The following is an 18,164-nucleotide window of genomic DNA, read 5'->3' as shown; positions in this document are numbered from 1 at the left end:
GAAAAAAATCTACCAAGGTGGAAAGATTAAGAAATCCCAAAGTAAGAAAAGAAAAAAACCAACCCTCAGAAGACGGCAACTCAGCACCACCAGGGAGCTATGCTGGGGAGCCCTTCCTCTCCTGGGTGATGCCTGCCTGGCCAGCAAAGATGCCTTGAGGTAACGAGGCTACTAATGCTTAGTCTGATAGCTTTATTAAATCCTAACCATCTCTTCTTTGCCTTAATAAATAAATATTTTATACCTTGTGTATACATTGCCTGCAGCATCTTTTTATGCACAGTGAAAGTTGCTCAAAATGGCCCAGAAATAAGGCAGGTTCCCTTACTCAAGGAAATGAAGTTGCCTGTGAACCTTACCGCGCTTTCTCAGGTGTGTCCTCTTGGGAGTGCGGCCGCTCTTTGTCCTGGGCTGTTCTTGGGGACCACATTTACAACCTTACCCTATCACCTTCTCTGGCTGTCGTTAGGACACTGGTAAGCATTAGACAGTCTGTCTCCAAACTGCACGGTGGAAACACCTGGACGCACTCTGCTTCTCTCCATCAGCGTCCTAGCCAGGCACAAATTGGTGGGACCCATCACCAAGACAGCGAGAAACTCTCGGAGGTAGCCTTTAGTTTGCCTTTGTTATTTGGCCTTCTGGCCCTAAAATTACTGACTGGAAAACCCTTCATGGAGGAGTGGACGTAATGGCGTTTATGAAGGTCCCGGTGCACGCTCCTGCTGCAGCACAGGAAACCACATGCACGCACGGAGCGCGTGAGCCTGCCGCCTTTTGCAGCGGCTGCAAAACTGCCTGCTGCACCTCAGGCCGTGCTTTGGCCCTCGCCTTCCCCGTTCATGCATTCCCATGAGAGTCCACAGAGCCATGAGATCTGACATCAGTGCATCAGACCGAACCTTGAGAAAGCAGTTTGCAGTGACCACTGGGGATATTTCCAGTACTCTGTTTTATCTGTCGCCAGCTTCACCCGCCTTCCCTGTTGCTCAATGTTTGATCTTCACACCTCTCCTTTTTCTTTCTCCAAATACTTGCCTCTTCCTCCGTACGTGTGTCGTTTCCACCTTGTCTTAAAACTCTTCCCAGTCTGGAAATGTCGCTTATCACTTACAGTCACAGGCCCTTCTTTCAAGCAGGAGTCCAAAATCTCTCCCTCTCTAGCAGAGGAACTGAATTCACACGTATCTCCTGACTTTGGTGACATTTACATGGCCCAAATCTTGCCCTTAGGCTTTGCTGTCAGGATCCCAGGTTGGTAAATCAAGCAATTAAGGTTTAAGAGATTGCAGATTAGTATTTAAAAAGGTGACATTTAAATTCAAATTACCACAAAATGACTGCAATTTTGGTATGAAAAAAGCAAGCTATAAAACTGATGTATTAAACTCTGTAATTTTCTCTAAATTTTATGTTGAAACTGTATTTTCAATGACTTATGACGATACTTAATTTCATCATTCAGTATTTTCCAAGCGGTTTTGTATAACCAAAGGATGCATCACTTCCCTAGGAGGCTGAGTAGTTGTTAGAAGAAATAATTGCTTACAGGCAGCTCTATTCACATTTGGAGAAGTGTTCAAATTTCTGAAATGATTCAGAATTCAGAAATGCTTCCGATTTATTTATTTATTTCCCCCCTCCCCCAGACCTTTAATGCTCTTGGGGCATAATTCCCAAGATGTCCAGTGTGAAATACAAACCATTATCCTAATGGTTAAGTCATTCAACCGGAATTAAGTATGAAGACAGAGGTGCTGGTACCAAGCAGCGGCCTAACTAACTGCTCCGTCCTGCCCAAGTACTTCTTACAGACAAGATCATAGGAAGGTTATCTGTCCTGGCTTGGTCCTTCTGGTCACTACCTCTTGCATGGCTGGCTATGTTGCCCCTTGTTCCCACTCACCCTGTTTGCCAGTCAGAATAGTTATCTGGAAACTCTAGAGGGCAGGAGGTGCTCCGGGCACCGGAGCAGAGGTTCCCCTGCAGCCCGGAGTGAAGACCATGGTGAGGCAGGCTGAACCCCTGCGGCCCACGGAGGTTCACGGTGGAGCAGATCTCCACCTGCAGCCCGTGGAGGACCCCACGCCAGAGCAGGTGGATGCCCAGAGGAGGCTCTGACCCCGTGGGAAGCCAGCGATGGAGCAGGCTCCTGGCAGGACCTGTGGCCCCATGGAGAGAGGAGCCCAGGCTGGAGCAGGTTTGCTGGCAGGACTTGTGACCCCACGGGGGACCACGCTGGAGCAGTCTGTTCCTGAAGGACTGCACCCCGTGTAAAAGACCCACATTGGAGCAGTCTGTGAAGAACTGCAGCCCATGGGAAGGACTCACGACGGAGAAGTTCGTGGAGGACTGTTTCCCGTGGGAGGGACCCCAGGCTGGAGCAGGGGAAGAGTGCGAGGAGTCCTCCTCTGAGGAGAGAGGAGCGGCAGAGACAACATGTGATGAACCGACCACAACCCCATTCCCTGTCCCCCTGCACCGCTGCGGGGGAGAAGGTAGAGAAAGTCAAGAGTAAAGTTAAGCCCAGGACGAAGGGCGGGGTGGGGAGAAGGTGTTTCAAGACTTGGTTTTATTTGTCATTATCCTGATTTTGATTGGCAAAAAATTAATTTCCCCAAGTTGAGTCTGTTTTGCCCGTGACAGTAAATGGTGAATGATCTCTCCCTGTCCTCATCTCGACCCACGAGCCTTTCGTTAGATTTCCTCTCCCCTGTCCGGCTGCGGAGGGAGTGATAGCGCGGCTTTGGCGGGCACCTGGCATCCAGCCCGCGTCCGTTCCTGCCCAGCTGGTTTGTGTCTCCTTCCTTTTGCCTTTCTCCAGTCAAGCGCTGGTTGGTTGAAGTCCAGCTCTGAGATGCCTCATCTCTCCCATTTACTACACAGGGAGTACAGGCCCCCGCAACTTTGGGGTGCTGCTGTGTTGAGTAGCCCTGTTTCTCTGTGAAGAAACAGTCTCAAGAGCAATTTTGGGTTGTAGTAGTCAAATTTATTTCCACCGTAGAAGCACACTTGTTTCAGTAATAAAAAAATAACATTTTCTTTGCAGAATAAAAGTAGTCCTGTAGTGGTATAAATATATTTACTTGCACAAGAATCCATGTAAGTCACTCAACATATATTCAGATTTAGTATTCTCATAGTCCTAAGTTTCAAATGGAGTCAACAAAAGATAGTTAGTTACTTGCAGAAAGATGAGAAATGTGAAGTCTGGCTCAGGTGGGATTTAAACACATACAAAATAACAGAAAGCTTCCTGTTTTTATTATTTTAAATGAATTCATTGCTTATGAAAAATACTGACAGCCTTCAGCACCGACCATTTCTGTTTGTCTAACTAAAACACACTATATGGCGTCGGCCATAGAAGGCTCTTCTGGCTGCCTCGCAGACGTGACCTCAGTGCTGGCCAGGCAGAACGAACATCAGGAGTGTCATGTTCAAGCTCAGTGCTCCTTAGTCTGTGCTCAGCCTCTGTGCCTCCACTCCCCAGGCTCCCATCACCAGCTACTGTCTCTCATGGAACAAACCAGGTCCAGCGATGTACTTCAGGGGGCCACCACAGACCCATCAGACAGCATGCCTGATCAATCAGTACGTCCCTATGCTATACTAAGACGGGTGCTGTATTCCACACAGCATTATTAATGACCTGGTGCAACCAACAGTCCAGCTTACAGTAGGCATGGTTGATGTGTGACCTTATCTAGTATGAACGCATCATACAAAAGGAAGAATACTATTTTCTGCACCCCCATTCAGTTCAAGCCATGGAACAACCGTAAACACAACTGCAGTGAATTTAACTTGTACTTTAACTTTTAGATAATTCTTGAACTCTTTTTCCAGTTGCGGGGGTGGAAAAAAACAAAAAGGCGATATTAAGTTTAACGAACCAATCGCATCGTGACTGTGCTATTGTGTTCTGTCTAACTTGCACTTATTTACTGTGCGGGCTATCACCAGCACCATGCCTTCACAACATACGCCGATTTATTCTGATCCTTCCTTACTGTTAGTACAGTGAAAAAAGTACAAGGTTCAGCCTTGCTTCTTCTCAATGTGTCTATGAGAGGAGGACACCAAACTAACACAACACAATACTGAAGACAAGAGAACGTAACACTTGGTTCTGATACACTGAAAAGCAATTTCACACATAAGCTCAGTTATGTAGGCACACAGACATATTGAGCACCATTCTTTTTTTCTTCCTTTTTTTTTTTTCTTTTTCAGTTTAACATCAACATTCCACTCTGAACAGAAGAATGTTAAGCCTCTAGGACAGGTTCAGTATTAAGAAAAGCACTACCTCTATTTTACAAACATCAAAACACTAAGGTTGATAATTCAGTCATGGAGTTCACTGCAAGTGACCCTCTCGCTGAATTCGAAGGCGCTCCTTCTCCACCTGCAAGCGTTCCTTCTCAATCTGCAGCTTCTCTGACTCAAACTTCAGGAACTGCAGCCTCTCCTTCTCTGACTCAAACTTCAGGAACTGCAGCCTCTCCTTCTCTAACTGCAAACGTTCTTTTTCAAGTTTTAACTTTTCAGTTTCTAGATCCAGAGGCTGTATGATGGGTTTCTCTGTTTGGGTGAGGTCATTCTCCAGGGCAGGTTTTTCAGCATGCAGAGTCTCTAGCCTGAGTTTCTCCCATTCGATCTGAAGCCGCTCCTTCTCAAGCTGAAGCCTCTCACGCTCCAAGTCAACGTGCCGCAACCGTTCTTTCTCAATTTGCAGGCGCTCCTTCTCTACTTGCAGCCTTTCGGCTTCAATGTCTAGTCGCTGCTTCTCCAGCTCCACCTTCTGCTTCTCCAGATTTATAAGCAAGTGAGAATCTTCATAGGCGAGCCTAGCTTGAGCAGAGCTGAGATTTCCAAACTCTTCAATGTGGGGGAAGTCTGGTAGGTCATTTTCCTTTTTTGAATCTGGCAGAACGGATGACAAAATTTCTTCTTCTTCCTCAATAGGAAACTGCAGAGAGGAACGCAACAGACAAGGATTACATTCCAGTCTTTATGCCACAATAAAGCTATTACACACAACTTGACTGAAAAGAACATATTGGGCCTTTTCATCTTAAAAGCTACTCGGAACTGTAACTCACATGCTGTGAACTAACTAAGTTCTTGTCATTTTTATGAAACGGAGTGTATCATGATGCAATCTCTTCAGTCACATGCTACTGGTATAATACCAGATGAGAACTGCGAGGGTAACAGTTTTTCAGGTAGTCCTTGCAAGGAGCGGGGAGTTGGACTCAAGGATCCTTATGGGTCCCTTCCAATTTGAGATATTCTATGAACTATGCTAGATCAAAAGACTGTTTTCTACCATTACACATGCAGAGAAACACGTTTTATCCACCAATTAATATCTGGCCATGACAAATGCTAAATCAGCTTGTCGGCAGACAGGCAAAAAGATACAGAAAATATTGCACGACAGATGTTATAGAGCATTCAGAACCACTGAGAGAAAACTGGATCTAAAAAAAGCATGTGCGGTTCTTACTTTTCTTATAGCTGGGTGACTTCTGTGTAAGCCCCCAAGAATTTGTTGTGACTAATTCTTCATCAGAGCAGCTGGATCCATAGGCTATGTGGTACGTAAGCTAAACCATCCTTTGCTAACCTGAGGATTCCGCTTCTACAAAACATTTAACGCTGCTGTTTTTCACATGCTCCTAACCCTTCAAACTGTATTAAGTGGTCAATAAAGAAGGACTTGTTTAACCCATTCTCTATTATTACATTTGCTGTAAAGCTATTTATGATGCACATGACTACGTGGGTAGGACCATTGCTCTGGGTGGACTGTAACAACTTGTGCAGAATTACAGCCCTTATGGGCTACAAATTCAGAGTACACAAGGGATAACTGTCTCCCACTAAGTACGCTGCAAAGGAAAGGCCAACTGAGGAAGAGAGGGGTTCAGAAACTCTTAAGACAACGAGTGCCGCTGCCAGTCCTCCACCATTAGAGCAGACAGACACTGTTCCTCAGCAGCTGTCAGACAGTAGGCTCACTACCATTTAACAGCTTATGTGGATTTCTTCCCAGCACACAGCTCAACTGAGCTAAGACAGGAGTTGCTTCCCCCGCCTTCCCCCCTCCAAAACAAAAACCCCAACCCAAAACTGTCCGAGTAACCCGTTTTGAAGGGAGAACTAGGTATCTGTACAGGTACAACAAAACCATCCAAACATTCGCCTTCTCTCCAGCTGGCTGCCTACCCCAGGACCGTCACGGTACTACTAGGAGTAACAACTTGTCTACAGGACGCACAGCTGCTTGTCAAATTCACACTAAAATTCTGACAGACAGGAATGGCTGACTGACTCACTCAAGTAATGTTTTCATCTCCTGTGGGTTCAGTTTAAGAAATACAAACAGCGTGCTGTTTCTTTCTGTACCTGCACGTAACATATGCTTCCATTTGTTAAAAGAGGTGCATTTCTCTTCTCCGTTCAGCCAGCCAGCCAGCCTCAGTATTAAAATCACCAGTTTCCTTCAACAGCGTATTTGCATTCTACTGACTAAACTAATCCTTACCTACGGCACATGCAAATGGAAAATAGATGGGCAAATACACATTCAAAGTTGAGGGATATCAATTTCATAACCAACATCCAAGACCTTACACACAGTTGCAAGCTGCTAGGTTTGAATCCCATCTCTCTGAAACATATTTGTTTCTACAGCTTCTTTAATTCACACATTCAGAAAACACAGAAACAGACGCTAGGAAGAAACACAGCAAAAAGCCTTATGCTGGAACGAAACGAAAGCCATATTGCAAATAGCTAATGTACGTCAGTCACTCACTTCAAAGTTCTGCGGATCCTCCTCTTCCTCTTCTACTTTGATTTCTGTTAAAGATCCACCGGCTTCCCTGAAGTCAGTGATATTTTGCCATTCAAAACTAGATTCAATTGCAAATCCCATTTTCTCATCCATGTCTTCATTGAGAGAGTCATCTAAATTGGATGAAGGAAGGTGAAACCCAGCACCTACTACTTTGATGTTTGCATTTAGACGTTTTCTCTTCATGAGTGCTCTCCAGTCAAGGTATCGCTTTTTCACTTCTGTCCCTGTTCTTTGCTCTCCTTCACCTACAGCATTTACACACTCTGCTATTTCCTCCCAAGCTTTCCGTTTCATCTCATTAATTGTTGTATTGAATTGCTTTGAAAAGAGTACTCCTCTCCTTTTTCTGATTTCCTTAAGGAGAGTTTGAGTTTCCTGAAAAGTAAAATTGCTCTTTCTTTTTCTTTTTCTTTTTAATTGTTTCATTTTTTCCAGCTTTAACCTAATAATTTCACCACAGCAGACTACAGAGATGATCTGACACTAATCGGTTATTAACAGAAAAAAAAATTTAAAAGCCAATGAAAGCAGAGCTCAGTTCTCGTGAAGTGAATTTTCTCTTCACTTTGTAGTAGTTTCCTATTTGTCAGGCTTCCTAAGAGAAAAAAAGCAAACAACATAAATCTCCAACGTATACACTGCATATTTTCATTTAACGAACTTGACTCCTAAGTCATCATTTAAGGAATGCGTATTTTGAACTGATCGTTCACTCAACAGAAGAAAACCATTTAGGGGACTGACATTTCTGAGACATTTTACATGAGACACCATTTCCAGAAAAAAAAAAAAAAAAAAAAGTAGATTAATCTGAAAAGTTAAAGTTTTAGAGGCTCTTCTGACTGATCTTAACCACAAGACGAGAACTGGAACAATTCTGCTGAACGTCAGAAAATAACTACTAGTTCAAACAAATGTCATGCATTAGAGAGGTTTTAACAGCAGACAGATTTGGGAAGAATCCATTACACGCCCATGGTAAAGCCCTCCGCTATCCTTCTCACACTGCAAAACACCTCAAGTCAGATGGGATGACAAGTTGAAAGCATGTCCAGTCCTCTACCCTCAGCAATCGCTGGTCCTGGGCCTGATGCTGGAAAGAAAGCTAAAGCCCATAACACGCCTGACAGAATGCACGTAACTCTACAGAAAGTGGAAAGTCTGAGTGGGAGAAACAGAGGACAATTAACGCAGTGATGAGTGTATCATAGACCATACCACCAAAAAAAAAAAAAAAAAAAAAAAAGAATTGAAAGCACAGACTGAGAATTAAAAAGGTTCTTGGTCAGGCTGCTCGGTAATGGTCCAACTTAGGACTTGTTTTGACCTTTCCTTTGTACCACGTTACCTACCACTTTAGGCAGGTTTAAAAGGCTTTACAGCAAGTAGGCCAACAATTCACTACACAGTACTTACACTTTCAAGCTGTTATGTTTGTTCACTAGTAATCTACTATAGAATTTTGTCCACCTGAAGCAAATGGCTCACAGATTACATATTTGATTGCTACTGACTAATGGACTGAATCCTTAAATACCAACCCCCCCCCCAGCTACACAGGATTCTTAAATTCTAAGGTTTTTTTCCTCCTGTTGTTCTCCTAAACTTGGTTAAAACATACACATCAGCACCTTACATAAAAACTCTCCATGTGGGGGATAATACACAGAATAGCTTAGACATCATTCTTCATTTCCTCTGCGCTACTGACTGTAAATAAGTGGTTCACTTACAAAGTTTTCCGTATCAAGCAGCATTCTTTCACACCCCACACGTAAGCATGCTGGCCTCAAATATTTTTTAAAACTTTGCATTTAGGAAACTGGTTTACTACTTTTCCTCGTTAAAATATTGCCCTCGCTGTCAATCCGTTTACTTCCGATGGTTACTACCGAGCAAATACGCAAAACCGAGTCCCAAGAAGGAACCAACTGCATAAAGCACGGGCGCGTATCAGCACGGACCACTCTGCACTGCTCCCGTGCAGCCACCAGCACTTCTGGCTCCTCAGACTCAAGCTGGACGCTGCATGTTGCTGTTTAAGGTGTGTGGAACTTCCTGCCCTTCTGAAAATAAAATACTAATTGGTTTTTGAGAAAACGGAATTACTTAAAAAAGAAATATTATAACCTACTGTTTTAATATAGAGCCTTAGCTTGACATAACCAGTAGTAAAAAAGAAAAAAATGCTGCAGTTTGAAAAGTCAGATTTATACCACAACACAGCACAAGATCTCCTAGAATTACACAAAATTTCTCTGAGACCTTTTATCTGATCTTTAAGCGTCTACCTTAAATTTCATTATTATAAGTTTACCAAGAAACGATACTTGGGCTTTCAAGGTAGCAACATTATATTCACTCGTCTGGCAGAAAAATCAATTTATCTGGCACTTGCTGTGGTTTTCAAACGCAAATTACAGCACTAGTGCTTTTCTGTTATTATGGCAACTGACTTTCTTGACCTCTGGATCAAATTCTAAGTTTATCTAGTGTAAGTTTGTTGGTTTTTTTAACTGTTAAAAAGTGACCAAGCAGAATTCTTATCCTACAAGGGTAACCGAGGGAGGCGGAGGGGCGGTACCCAGCATGGGAAGCAGCCGCGGACTCAGGCCGTTGGCTCCACAGATTCATCAGCCGACCGTTCCCCAGCCCCCGAAACCGCCGCGGCCGCCAACGGGAGCACGCCTCCCCGCCGCGCCGGGCGCGCCTTTGGCGGCGCGAAGGCAGGCCCGGCCCCCAGCTCCGCGCCGGCCCAGCCAGAGACCTCGCCGCCGGCCGGCGGGGCGGGCCCGGGCCCGCCAGGAGGCGCACGGAGCCCTGCGGGAGGCCGACAAGGCAACAAAGGAGGCGAGGGCAGGGCCGGCCGCCCCGGCCGGCGCCTCCCCGAGCCCCGCCGGGCTCAGCCCCGGGCAGCAGGTGGGCCCGCGGCCCCCACCCGCGCCGCAGGCCGGCAGCCCCCCGGCGAGTGACCCGCAGGCGGGCCGGCGGGGCCCCGCAGCTCTCCCGGGAGGAAGAGGAGGGCCTCCCCGCCGGGCCGCCGAGGAGGACGGCAGCAACCGCCTCGCCGCCCTCAGGAGCCGGGGCTCCGCCGGTCCCCCCTCAAAGGGGCCGGGGGCCGCCTGCACCCCGCGCGGGCAGCAGCCCCGCGGGGGAGCGGCTGCCTCGGGCCCGCTCCCCTCCCCGCCCCGCCCGGGTCCCCGGGGAGCCGCGCCAACTGCTCACCTGCGCCCAGCTCTCCCCTCCGGGTCGCCGGCCCTTTAACAACCGCCGCCCTCCCATTGGGCGAGCTGCGTGCCTGTCAGTCCTTCCCGCACGCCTATTGGCGGGCCACGGCCGCCGCTGCTCCTCCGCCCCGCCCCCTCACCGCCCCGACGCGCCCAGAGGCCCCCACATACGCTCGGAGCGCGGCAACTCCTCTCCCGGCGGGGCCGCCGCCGTGCGCAGCCCCCGGGCCCCATTGGCTACAGTCGCTGCTTGTCTTCCCGCTGCCGGCGATGATTGGCTAGTGCCTGTCAAGGCCCGCCTCTCCCCTCAAGGAGCTTCCGGCGGTGGGCATCTCGCCGGGTCCTGGAGGAGCCGCACGGGGCGGCCCCGGCGCCACCGTCCCGGCTGCTTTGCCTGCGGGGGCGGCGGGAGAGGGCTGGCGCCTCTCTGCGGCGGTCTGGAAGGGAGCGGGGGGCTCGGGCTCAGGCGCGCCTCCCGCCGGTGCGCCGCGTGAGCGCAGGCCCAGGCGGAGGGTGCGGGTTCGCCCCGGGGACGTTTCCGCGGCCGCGTCGGGGCAGCCGCGGAGCAGCGGGCAGTCGGGTTGTGGTGGCCGAGCTAAGGCATCGGCATTTGCATTTCCCCCTAAACGGTGTGGTGTGAGTGTGTTGCGGGTTTTGTGGTTAAAATAGTGAAATAACATTTGTGGAGATACTGCAATAAAAAAGTAATTATCTTTTGGAAAGTGCTGCTTATGTAAGCCACCATGTCATTACTGTAAGTGAATATACATGCAAAACGCTTTTCATAGAATCATAGGATATCCTGAGTTGGAAGGCACCCACAAGGGTCATCGAGTCCAACTCCTGCCCCTGCATAGGACAACCCCGAATTCATGCCATGTGTCTGAGGGTGTTGTCCAAATGTTTCTTGAATGTTGTCAGGCTTGGCACCGTGACTGCCTCCCGGGGGAGCCTGTTCCAGTGCTCCACCACCCTCTGGGTGAAGAACCTTTTCCTTATGTCCAACCTAAACCTCCCCTGGCATATCTTCCTGCCGTTCCCTCAGGTTCTATCATTGGTCATCAGGGAGAAGAGATCAGCACCTGCCTGTCCTCTTCCCCTTGTGAGGAAGCTGTAGACCATGATGAGGTCTCCCCTCAGTCTCCTCTTCTCCAGGCTGAACAGACCAAGTGACTTCAGCCGCTCCTCGTACGGCTTCTCCTCTAAACCCTTCACCATCTTTGTGGCTCTCCTCTGGACACTCTCTAGTAGCTTCGTATCCTTTTTGTACTGTGGGGCCCAAAACTGCACACAGCACTCAAGATGAGGCCGCACCAGTGCAGAGTAGAGCAGGACCATCACCTCCCTCTACCAGCTAGCAATACCGTGCTTGATGTACCCCAGGACACGGTTGGCCCCCCTGGCTGCCAGGGCACACTGTTGGCTCATGTTCAACTTGCTGTCGACCAGAACCCCCAGATGCCTCTCCGCAGGGCTGCTCTCCAGCCTCTCCTTCCCCAGTCTGTGTGTACATCCAGGGCTGCCATGTCCCAGGTGCAAAATCCGGCACTTGCCCTTGTTAAACTTCATCCAGTTGGTGATTGCCCAGCTCTCTAATTTGTCCAGATCTCTCTGCAGGGCCTCTCCGCCCTCGAGAGTGTCAACAGCTCCTCCCAGTTTTGTGTCATCAGCAAACTTTGATAACAAACCATCCAGTCCTGCATCCAAGTTGGTTATGAAGATATTGAAGAGCACTGGCCCCAAGATGGATCCCTGCAGAACCCCGCTAGTGACTGGTTGCCAGCCCGATGTAACCCCATTTTCTGTAACTCTTTGAGCCCAACCCATCAGCCAATTGCTCACCCATTGCATTATGTGTTTATTCAGCTGTATGCGGGACATTTTGTCCAGGAGGATACTGTGAGAGACAGTATCGAAAGCTTTACTGAAGTCCAAAAAGATGACATTGACTGGCTTCCCTTGGTCAACTAGGTGGGTAACCTTGTCATAGAAGGAAATCAAGTTTGTCTAGCAGGACTTTACCCTTGTGAATCTGTGCTGACTGGGACCAACGACTGTGTTGTCTTTCAGGTGTTTTTCAATAACTCCCAGAATAATCTCCATGACTTTGCCAGGCACAGAGCTGAGACTGACAGGCCTGTAGTTACCGGGGTCATCCCTGTTGCCCTTTTTGAAGACTGGGACAACGTTTGCCAGCTTCCAGTCAACTGGGACCTCCCCAGATTCCCAAGGGCATTGAAAAATAATTGAGAGAGGTCTCGCTATGAGATCAGCCAGCTCCTTCAGTACACTGGAATGAATCCCATCGGGCCCCATTGACTTACGGGGATCCAGCTGAAACAGCAAATTCCACACAAGTTCGGGGTTGGTTGGGACTTTGTTGTTCTCGCAGTCATGGTTCTCTAGCCCAGGGCTCTGGGGGTCCCAGAGCCCATCATCGGTCTTGAAGATCAAGGCGAAGAAAGCATTAAATGTCTCCGCTTTTGTGGAGCTTTCTGTTCTGGGGCTCTTCCTTTTTGTCTCCGCAGCCCCACGGGCAGTGTCTGGCACTTGCTCTTTGGATCGCATCCTGTTGCCGTGGTAACGTGACCTTTGTGCAGGCTTAAGGCACTACTTGCAGGTAGAGAATTAAAAACTTTTTTTTCCCCAAAGTTTGCTACCTCTGTTCTGCCTAGCCTGATGCGCGTAGGTATTATTTTACATATTTCTTAACAATTACTTGCTCAATCCTTTCAAATCCAAGCTCTGGGCTGTATTTGGACTTAAGCAGTTTCACTGGACGGATAGGTTATTTGAGTCATGCACCTTCTAGTAATCATAATTGTGATGATGAAACTACAAATCTCCTTTAAAATGGTATTTTCCAGTGTCAGTCAACAATTCTGGCAGTGAACCTCCTGAAAATACTTAGAGAAACTAAATGGGAAAGGCTATGAATTCATCGGCTTGCTTGCAGATGATGATAGTTTAGCTGCCATACTTGCCCGTTGTGTACTGAGTATCATAAAAATTTGAAAAGGAAAATAGTAAGGAGTAGGGTAGCAAGACCATGCCACATTGCTGGCCATGTATTATACAGGGGTATTTGTTAGTAAGGCCTAGGTTTGAACTAGGCTTCAATTTACATTATTATAATTATTTTGACATTTTCTGACACCCTCTGGCTTAAATTCACTAATTGATTTCAGCAACAATAGAGAAAAATCAGTCTTTCCTCCTCCCTCTTCTCCCACCTATCACTTCTGTCAAGGCCCCTGATTGACATGGAGTAGGATTTTTGAGGGTATTTTTGTGTTTGTAAAATATCAGCCCTGGATCTGACTCTGCCTCCTTGGAACACTCCGTGCCTTTCTGAGGGGAGCTTCTGGGGGCGTGTGAGCTGGAGAGGCAGGTGATGTTGCTGATGCTCTTTTGTGGCAACTGCCTCAAAAGTTCTATGAAAAGGCAAAGAAATGTGAGTTATCAGCCTCTGCTCCCACTTGCAAGGGGGATTTTATCTGACAGATTTAGAAACTTCTTTTTTGGGGAGGGGAAACTCGCGCGAATGAGCGGTTAGGTCACTTAAATAATCACCGCCACAGATATTTGTAAATAGTGATTTTAACAGAAATTTATAAAAGGGTGGTTTAACAGAGTTCGATGGCAAGGTTCAGTCTATTACTTATTAAATGAATGGAATATATGGAGAGAGAAAGAAAAGGGAATACAAGGGGGGAGTAAAGGAGGCCCTCCCATTGAGTCACGAGGTTCAGAATGGACCCCCTTGCTTTCTAAACTCCTTCTCAGAGAGGAGCCTAGGTGCAGCTGGATCCAATCCTAGTCTCAGACTTGGTCAACGGTGTATGTCTAAGGATTATATGTATTTAGCAGCAACTTAGGTTTATTCACAATAAGGAGAGAATCACAAGAATTTAGTAGTAACTAATCATTGGTTACTCTAGCATCTACAAAGTGATTAAATAAAGCTTACTACAGTATTTGGATAATACACACACACACAATCACACAATAGGCCTAATAAAAGAATACCTCTTAAAATCGCTCACGAGTTTGATATGCGCAGATAAAGATACCCATCAAAAATCCCCCTTGAGTTCAATGAAATACACACTTCAATGATTGTGTGTTCGCTCAAGGGGCGAAGGGTTGAACCTCAAGGACCAAAGGGCACTGGAGATCAGCCCAGGTCCTGTTGCCAGGCTTCCATATGGAAACTTAAGAGTTTGCAGCTCTGAGAGGCGTCCCACTCAGAGGGAGGAACTGGCGCAGCCCGCTGCGGTCAAGAAGAGCTCAAAGGGTCTCCTGTGGTACCGCTGTTTATAGGGTTGCGACATGATTGACTTTAGGCATCAGTAAATTTCCATTCTGGCCACAGCTGTGGTCAGTTATTGCTGAATTCTTATTAATCTCAGCAAGGCAGGTACAATCCTCCCATACCGATCTGTCTGAGTCACGATCCACAATGAGGTGTTCCCAAGCTGTCCAGGGGTGACTGATTATGCCAGGTGGGATCAAGGCATTCTTGTTCCCCAGCTCATCCATGCAAGAGTGCCTGGGGTGACCAAGGGGCGTCTGGTCGCCAGACTCATTGCTCAGAGGCCAAGCCTTGGCAGGGGTCCCTCTGGTCGTGAGGAGGTCCAGAGGAAGCTGGGCGGGGAATGCACCACCACAGAAACAATATGTGAACATCATTCAGCTACATTTTGAAAGGGCACCTGACAGATTTTTGTCCATTTCAAGACGATGCATACACACAACATCCAGTCCTAGATTATCCAAATACCTCGAGCAGCAGTGTTTTGGGCACTTTTGCCACCAGGCAGCTGGCAAATAGCCTGATGTAACCAAGAGCCCTATGCTCTACTTGGGAAAGTTCACAGTTTTTGGATGGGTCCAATCAACTCCACAGGGAAACGTGTAGCCTCCCCGCCACGTCTTTAATCCAGGGCCCAGCACCGCCCAGCTGCCTCGCCGTGGCTCACGCCAATGGGAAAATTGTGAAGTTGTGAGAAAAAGCTCAGAAAGTTTGTAGAGAAGAGGCAAGCAAGATAAGGTCTCTACAGACAGAGGCAGGGTTGTTGAGACAGATGTCAGTAGCACTTTGAGGATTTAAGGGGGAAAAAAATCTACCAAGGTGGAAAGATTAAGAAATCCCAAAGTAAGAAAAGAAAAAAACCAACCCTCAGAAGACGGCAACTCAGCACCACCAGGGAGCTATGCTGGGGAGCCCTTCCTCTCCTGGGTGATGCCTGCCTGGCCAGCAAAGATGCCTTGAGGTAACGAGGCTACTAATGCTTAGTCTGATAGCTTTATTAAATCCTAACCATCTCTTCTTTGCCTTAATAAATAAATATTTTATACCTTGTGTATACATTGCCTGCAGCATCTTTTTATGCACAGTGAAAGTTGCTCAAAATGGCCCAGAAATAAGGCAGGTTCCCTTACTCAAGGAAATGAAGTTGCCTGTGAACCTTACCGCGCTTTCTCAGGTGTGTCCTCTTGGGAGTGCGGCCGCTCTTTGTCCTGGGCTGTTCTTGGGGACCACATTTACAACCTTACCCTATCACCTTCTCTGGCTGTCGTTAGGACACTGGTAAGCATTAGACAGTCTGTCTCCAAACTGCACGGTGGAAACACCTGGACGCACTCTGCTTCTCTCCATCAGCGTCCTAGCCAGGCACAAATTGGTGGGACCCATCACCAAGACAGCGAGAAACTCTCGGAGGTAGCCTTTAGTTTGCCTTTGTTATTTGGCCTTCTGGCCCTAAAATTACTGACTGGAAAACCCTTCATGGAGGAGTGGACGTAATGGCGTTTATGAAGGTCCCGGTGCACGCTCCTGCTGCAGCACAGGAAACCACATGCACGCACGGAGCGCGTGAGCCTGCCGCCTTTTGCAGCGGCTGCAAAACTGCCTGCTGCACCTCAGGCCGTGCTTTGGCCCTCGCCTTCCCCGTTCATGCATTCCCATGAGAGTCCACAGAGCCATGAGATCTGACATCAGTGCATCAGACCGAACCTTGAGAAAGCAGTTTGCAGTGACCACTGGGGATATTTCCAGTACTCTGTTTTATCTGTCGCCAGCTTCACCCGCCTTCCCTGTTGCTCAATGTTTGATCTTCACACCTCTCCTTTTTCTTTCTCCAAATACTTGCCTCTTCCTCCGTACGTGTGTCGTTTCCACCTTGTCTTAAAACTCTTCCCAGTCTGGAAATGTCGCTTATCACTTACAGTCACAGGCCCTTCTTTCAAGCAGGAGTCCAAAATCTCTCCCTCTCTAGCAGAGGAACTGAATTCACACGTATCTCCTGACTTTGGTGACATTTACATGGCCCAAATCTTGCCCTTAGGCTTTGCTGTCAGGATCCCAGGTTGGTAAATCAAGCAATTAAGGTTTAAGAGATTGCAGATTAGTATTTAAAAAGGTGACATTTAAATTCAAATTACCACAAAATGACTGCAATTTTGGTATGAAAAAAGCAAGCTATAAAACTGATGTATTAAACTCTGTAATTTTCTCTAAATTTTATGTTGAAACTGTATTTTCAATGACTTATGACGATACTTAATTTCATCATTCAGTATTTTCCAAGCGGTTTTGTATAACCAAAGGATGCATCACTTCCCTAGGAGGCTGAGTAGTTGTTAGAAGAAATAATTGCTTACAGGCAGCTCTATTCACATTTGGAGAAGTGTTCAAATTTCTGAAATGATTCAGAATTCAGAAATGCTTCCGATTTATTTATTTATTTCCCCCCTCCCCCAGACCTTTAATGCTCTTGGGGCATAATTCCCAAGATGTCCAGTGTGAAATACAAACCATTATCCTAATGGTTAAGTCATTCAACCGGAATTAAGTATGAAGACAGAGGTGCTGGTACCAAGCAGCGGCCTAACTAACTGCTCCGTCCTGCCCAAGTACTTCTTACAGACAAGATCATAGGAAGGTTATCTGTCCTGGCTTGGTCCTTCTGGTCACTACCTCTTGCATGGCTGGCTATGTTGCCCCTTGTTCCCACTCACCCTGTTTGCCAGTCAGAATAGTTATCTGGAAACTCTAGAGGGCAGGAGGTGCTCCGGGCACCGGAGCAGAGGTTCCCCTGCAGCCCGGAGTGAAGACCATGGTGAGGCAGGCTGAACCCCTGCGGCCCACGGAGGTTCACGGTGGAGCAGATCTCCACCTGCAGCCCGTGGAGGACCCCACGCCAGAGCAGGTGGATGCCCAGAGGAGGCTCTGACCCCGTGGGAAGCCAGCGATGGAGCAGGCTCCTGGCAGGACCTGTGGCCCCATGGAGAGAGGAGCCCAGGCTGGAGCAGGTTTGCTGGCAGGACTTGTGACCCCACGGGGGACCACGCTGGAGCAGTCTGTTCCTGAAGGACTGCACCCCGTGTAAAAGACCCACATTGGAGCAGTCTGTGAAGAACTGCAGCCCATGGGAAGGACTCACGACGGAGAAGTTCGTGGAGGACTGTTTCCCGTGGGAGGGACCCCAGGCTGGAGCAGGGGAAGAGTGCGAGGAGTCCTCCTCTGAGGAGAGAGGAGCGGCAGAGACAACATGTGATGAACCGACCACAACCCCATTCCCTGTCCCCCTGCACCGCTGCGGGGGAGAAGGTAGAGAAAGTCAAGAGTAAAGTTAAGCCCAGGACGAAGGGCGGGGTGGGGAGAAGGTGTTTCAAGACTTGGTTTTATTTGTCATTATCCTGATTTTGATTGGCAAAAAATTAATTTCCCCAAGTTGAGTCTGTTTTGCCCGTGACAGTAAATGGTGAATGATCTCTCCCTGTCCTCATCTCGACCCACGAGCCTTTCGTTAGATTTCCTCTCCCCTGTCCGGCTGCGGAGGGAGTGATAGCGCGGCTTTGGCGGGCACCTGGCATCCAGCCCGCGTCCGTTCCTGCCCAGCTGGTTTGTGTCTCCTTCCTTTTGCCTTTCTCCAGTCAAGCGCTGGTTGGTTGAAGTCCAGCTCTGAGATGCCTCATCTCTCCCATTTACTACACAGGGAGTACAGGCCCCCGCAACTTTGGGGTGCTGCTGTGTTGAGTAGCCCTGTTTCTCTGTGAAG

General features: G+C 47.9%; 1 protein-coding gene across 4 annotated transcripts; it reads right to left on the bottom strand.

Moving 5' to 3' along the window:
* Positions 1-2,949: 2,949 nt before the first annotated feature.
* On the bottom strand, positions 2,950-10,714 carry LOC104023062 (myb/SANT-like DNA-binding domain-containing protein 4). 4 transcript variants are annotated; one of them, XM_087758988.1, is made up of 4 exons: positions 10,097-10,225; positions 6,830-7,466; positions 4,506-4,975; positions 2,950-4,469 (listed from the first exon to the last, which is right to left on the bottom strand). In XM_087758988.1, the coding sequence occupies exons 2-4, from the start codon at positions 7,295-7,297 to the stop codon at positions 4,364-4,366; spliced, it is 1,044 nt and encodes a 347-aa protein (XP_087615114.1). In that variant the 5' UTR covers positions 7,298-7,466; positions 10,097-10,225; the 3' UTR covers positions 2,950-4,363. The 4 variants fall into 4 exon arrangements, with proteins under 4 accessions (XP_087615114.1, XP_087615112.1, XP_087615111.1 ...); XM_087758986.1 differs by lacking the exon at positions 10,097-10,225 and adding an exon at positions 10,270-10,714 and having other exon boundaries at positions 2,950-4,975; XM_087758985.1 differs by having other exon boundaries at positions 2,950-4,975.
* Positions 10,715-18,164: the final 7,450 nt, after the last annotated feature.

The sequence above is a fragment of the Nipponia nippon genome, unplaced genomic scaffold (assembly GCF_047370975.1).
Source record: "Nipponia nippon isolate SJK-2023a ecotype South Korea unplaced genomic scaffold, ASM4737097v1 scaffold_2, whole genome shotgun sequence".
Taxonomy (NCBI): domain Eukaryota; kingdom Metazoa; phylum Chordata; class Aves; order Pelecaniformes; family Threskiornithidae; genus Nipponia; species Nipponia nippon.
Note: the sequence above shows the minus strand (reverse complement) of the source record. Positions and strands in the feature narration are given on the sequence as shown.

Excerpts from the sequence above, each read along its gene's own strand:
- LOC104023062 (XM_087758986.1), bottom strand. The coding sequence starts at position 7,297 with ATGAAACAATTAAAAAGAAAAAGAAAAAGAAAGAGCAATTTTACTTTT. Across the intron at positions 4,976-6,829 it reads AGGATCCGCAGAACTTTGAA|TTTCCTATTGAGGAAGAAGA; the intron begins GTGAGTGACTGA and ends TCCTCTCTGCAG.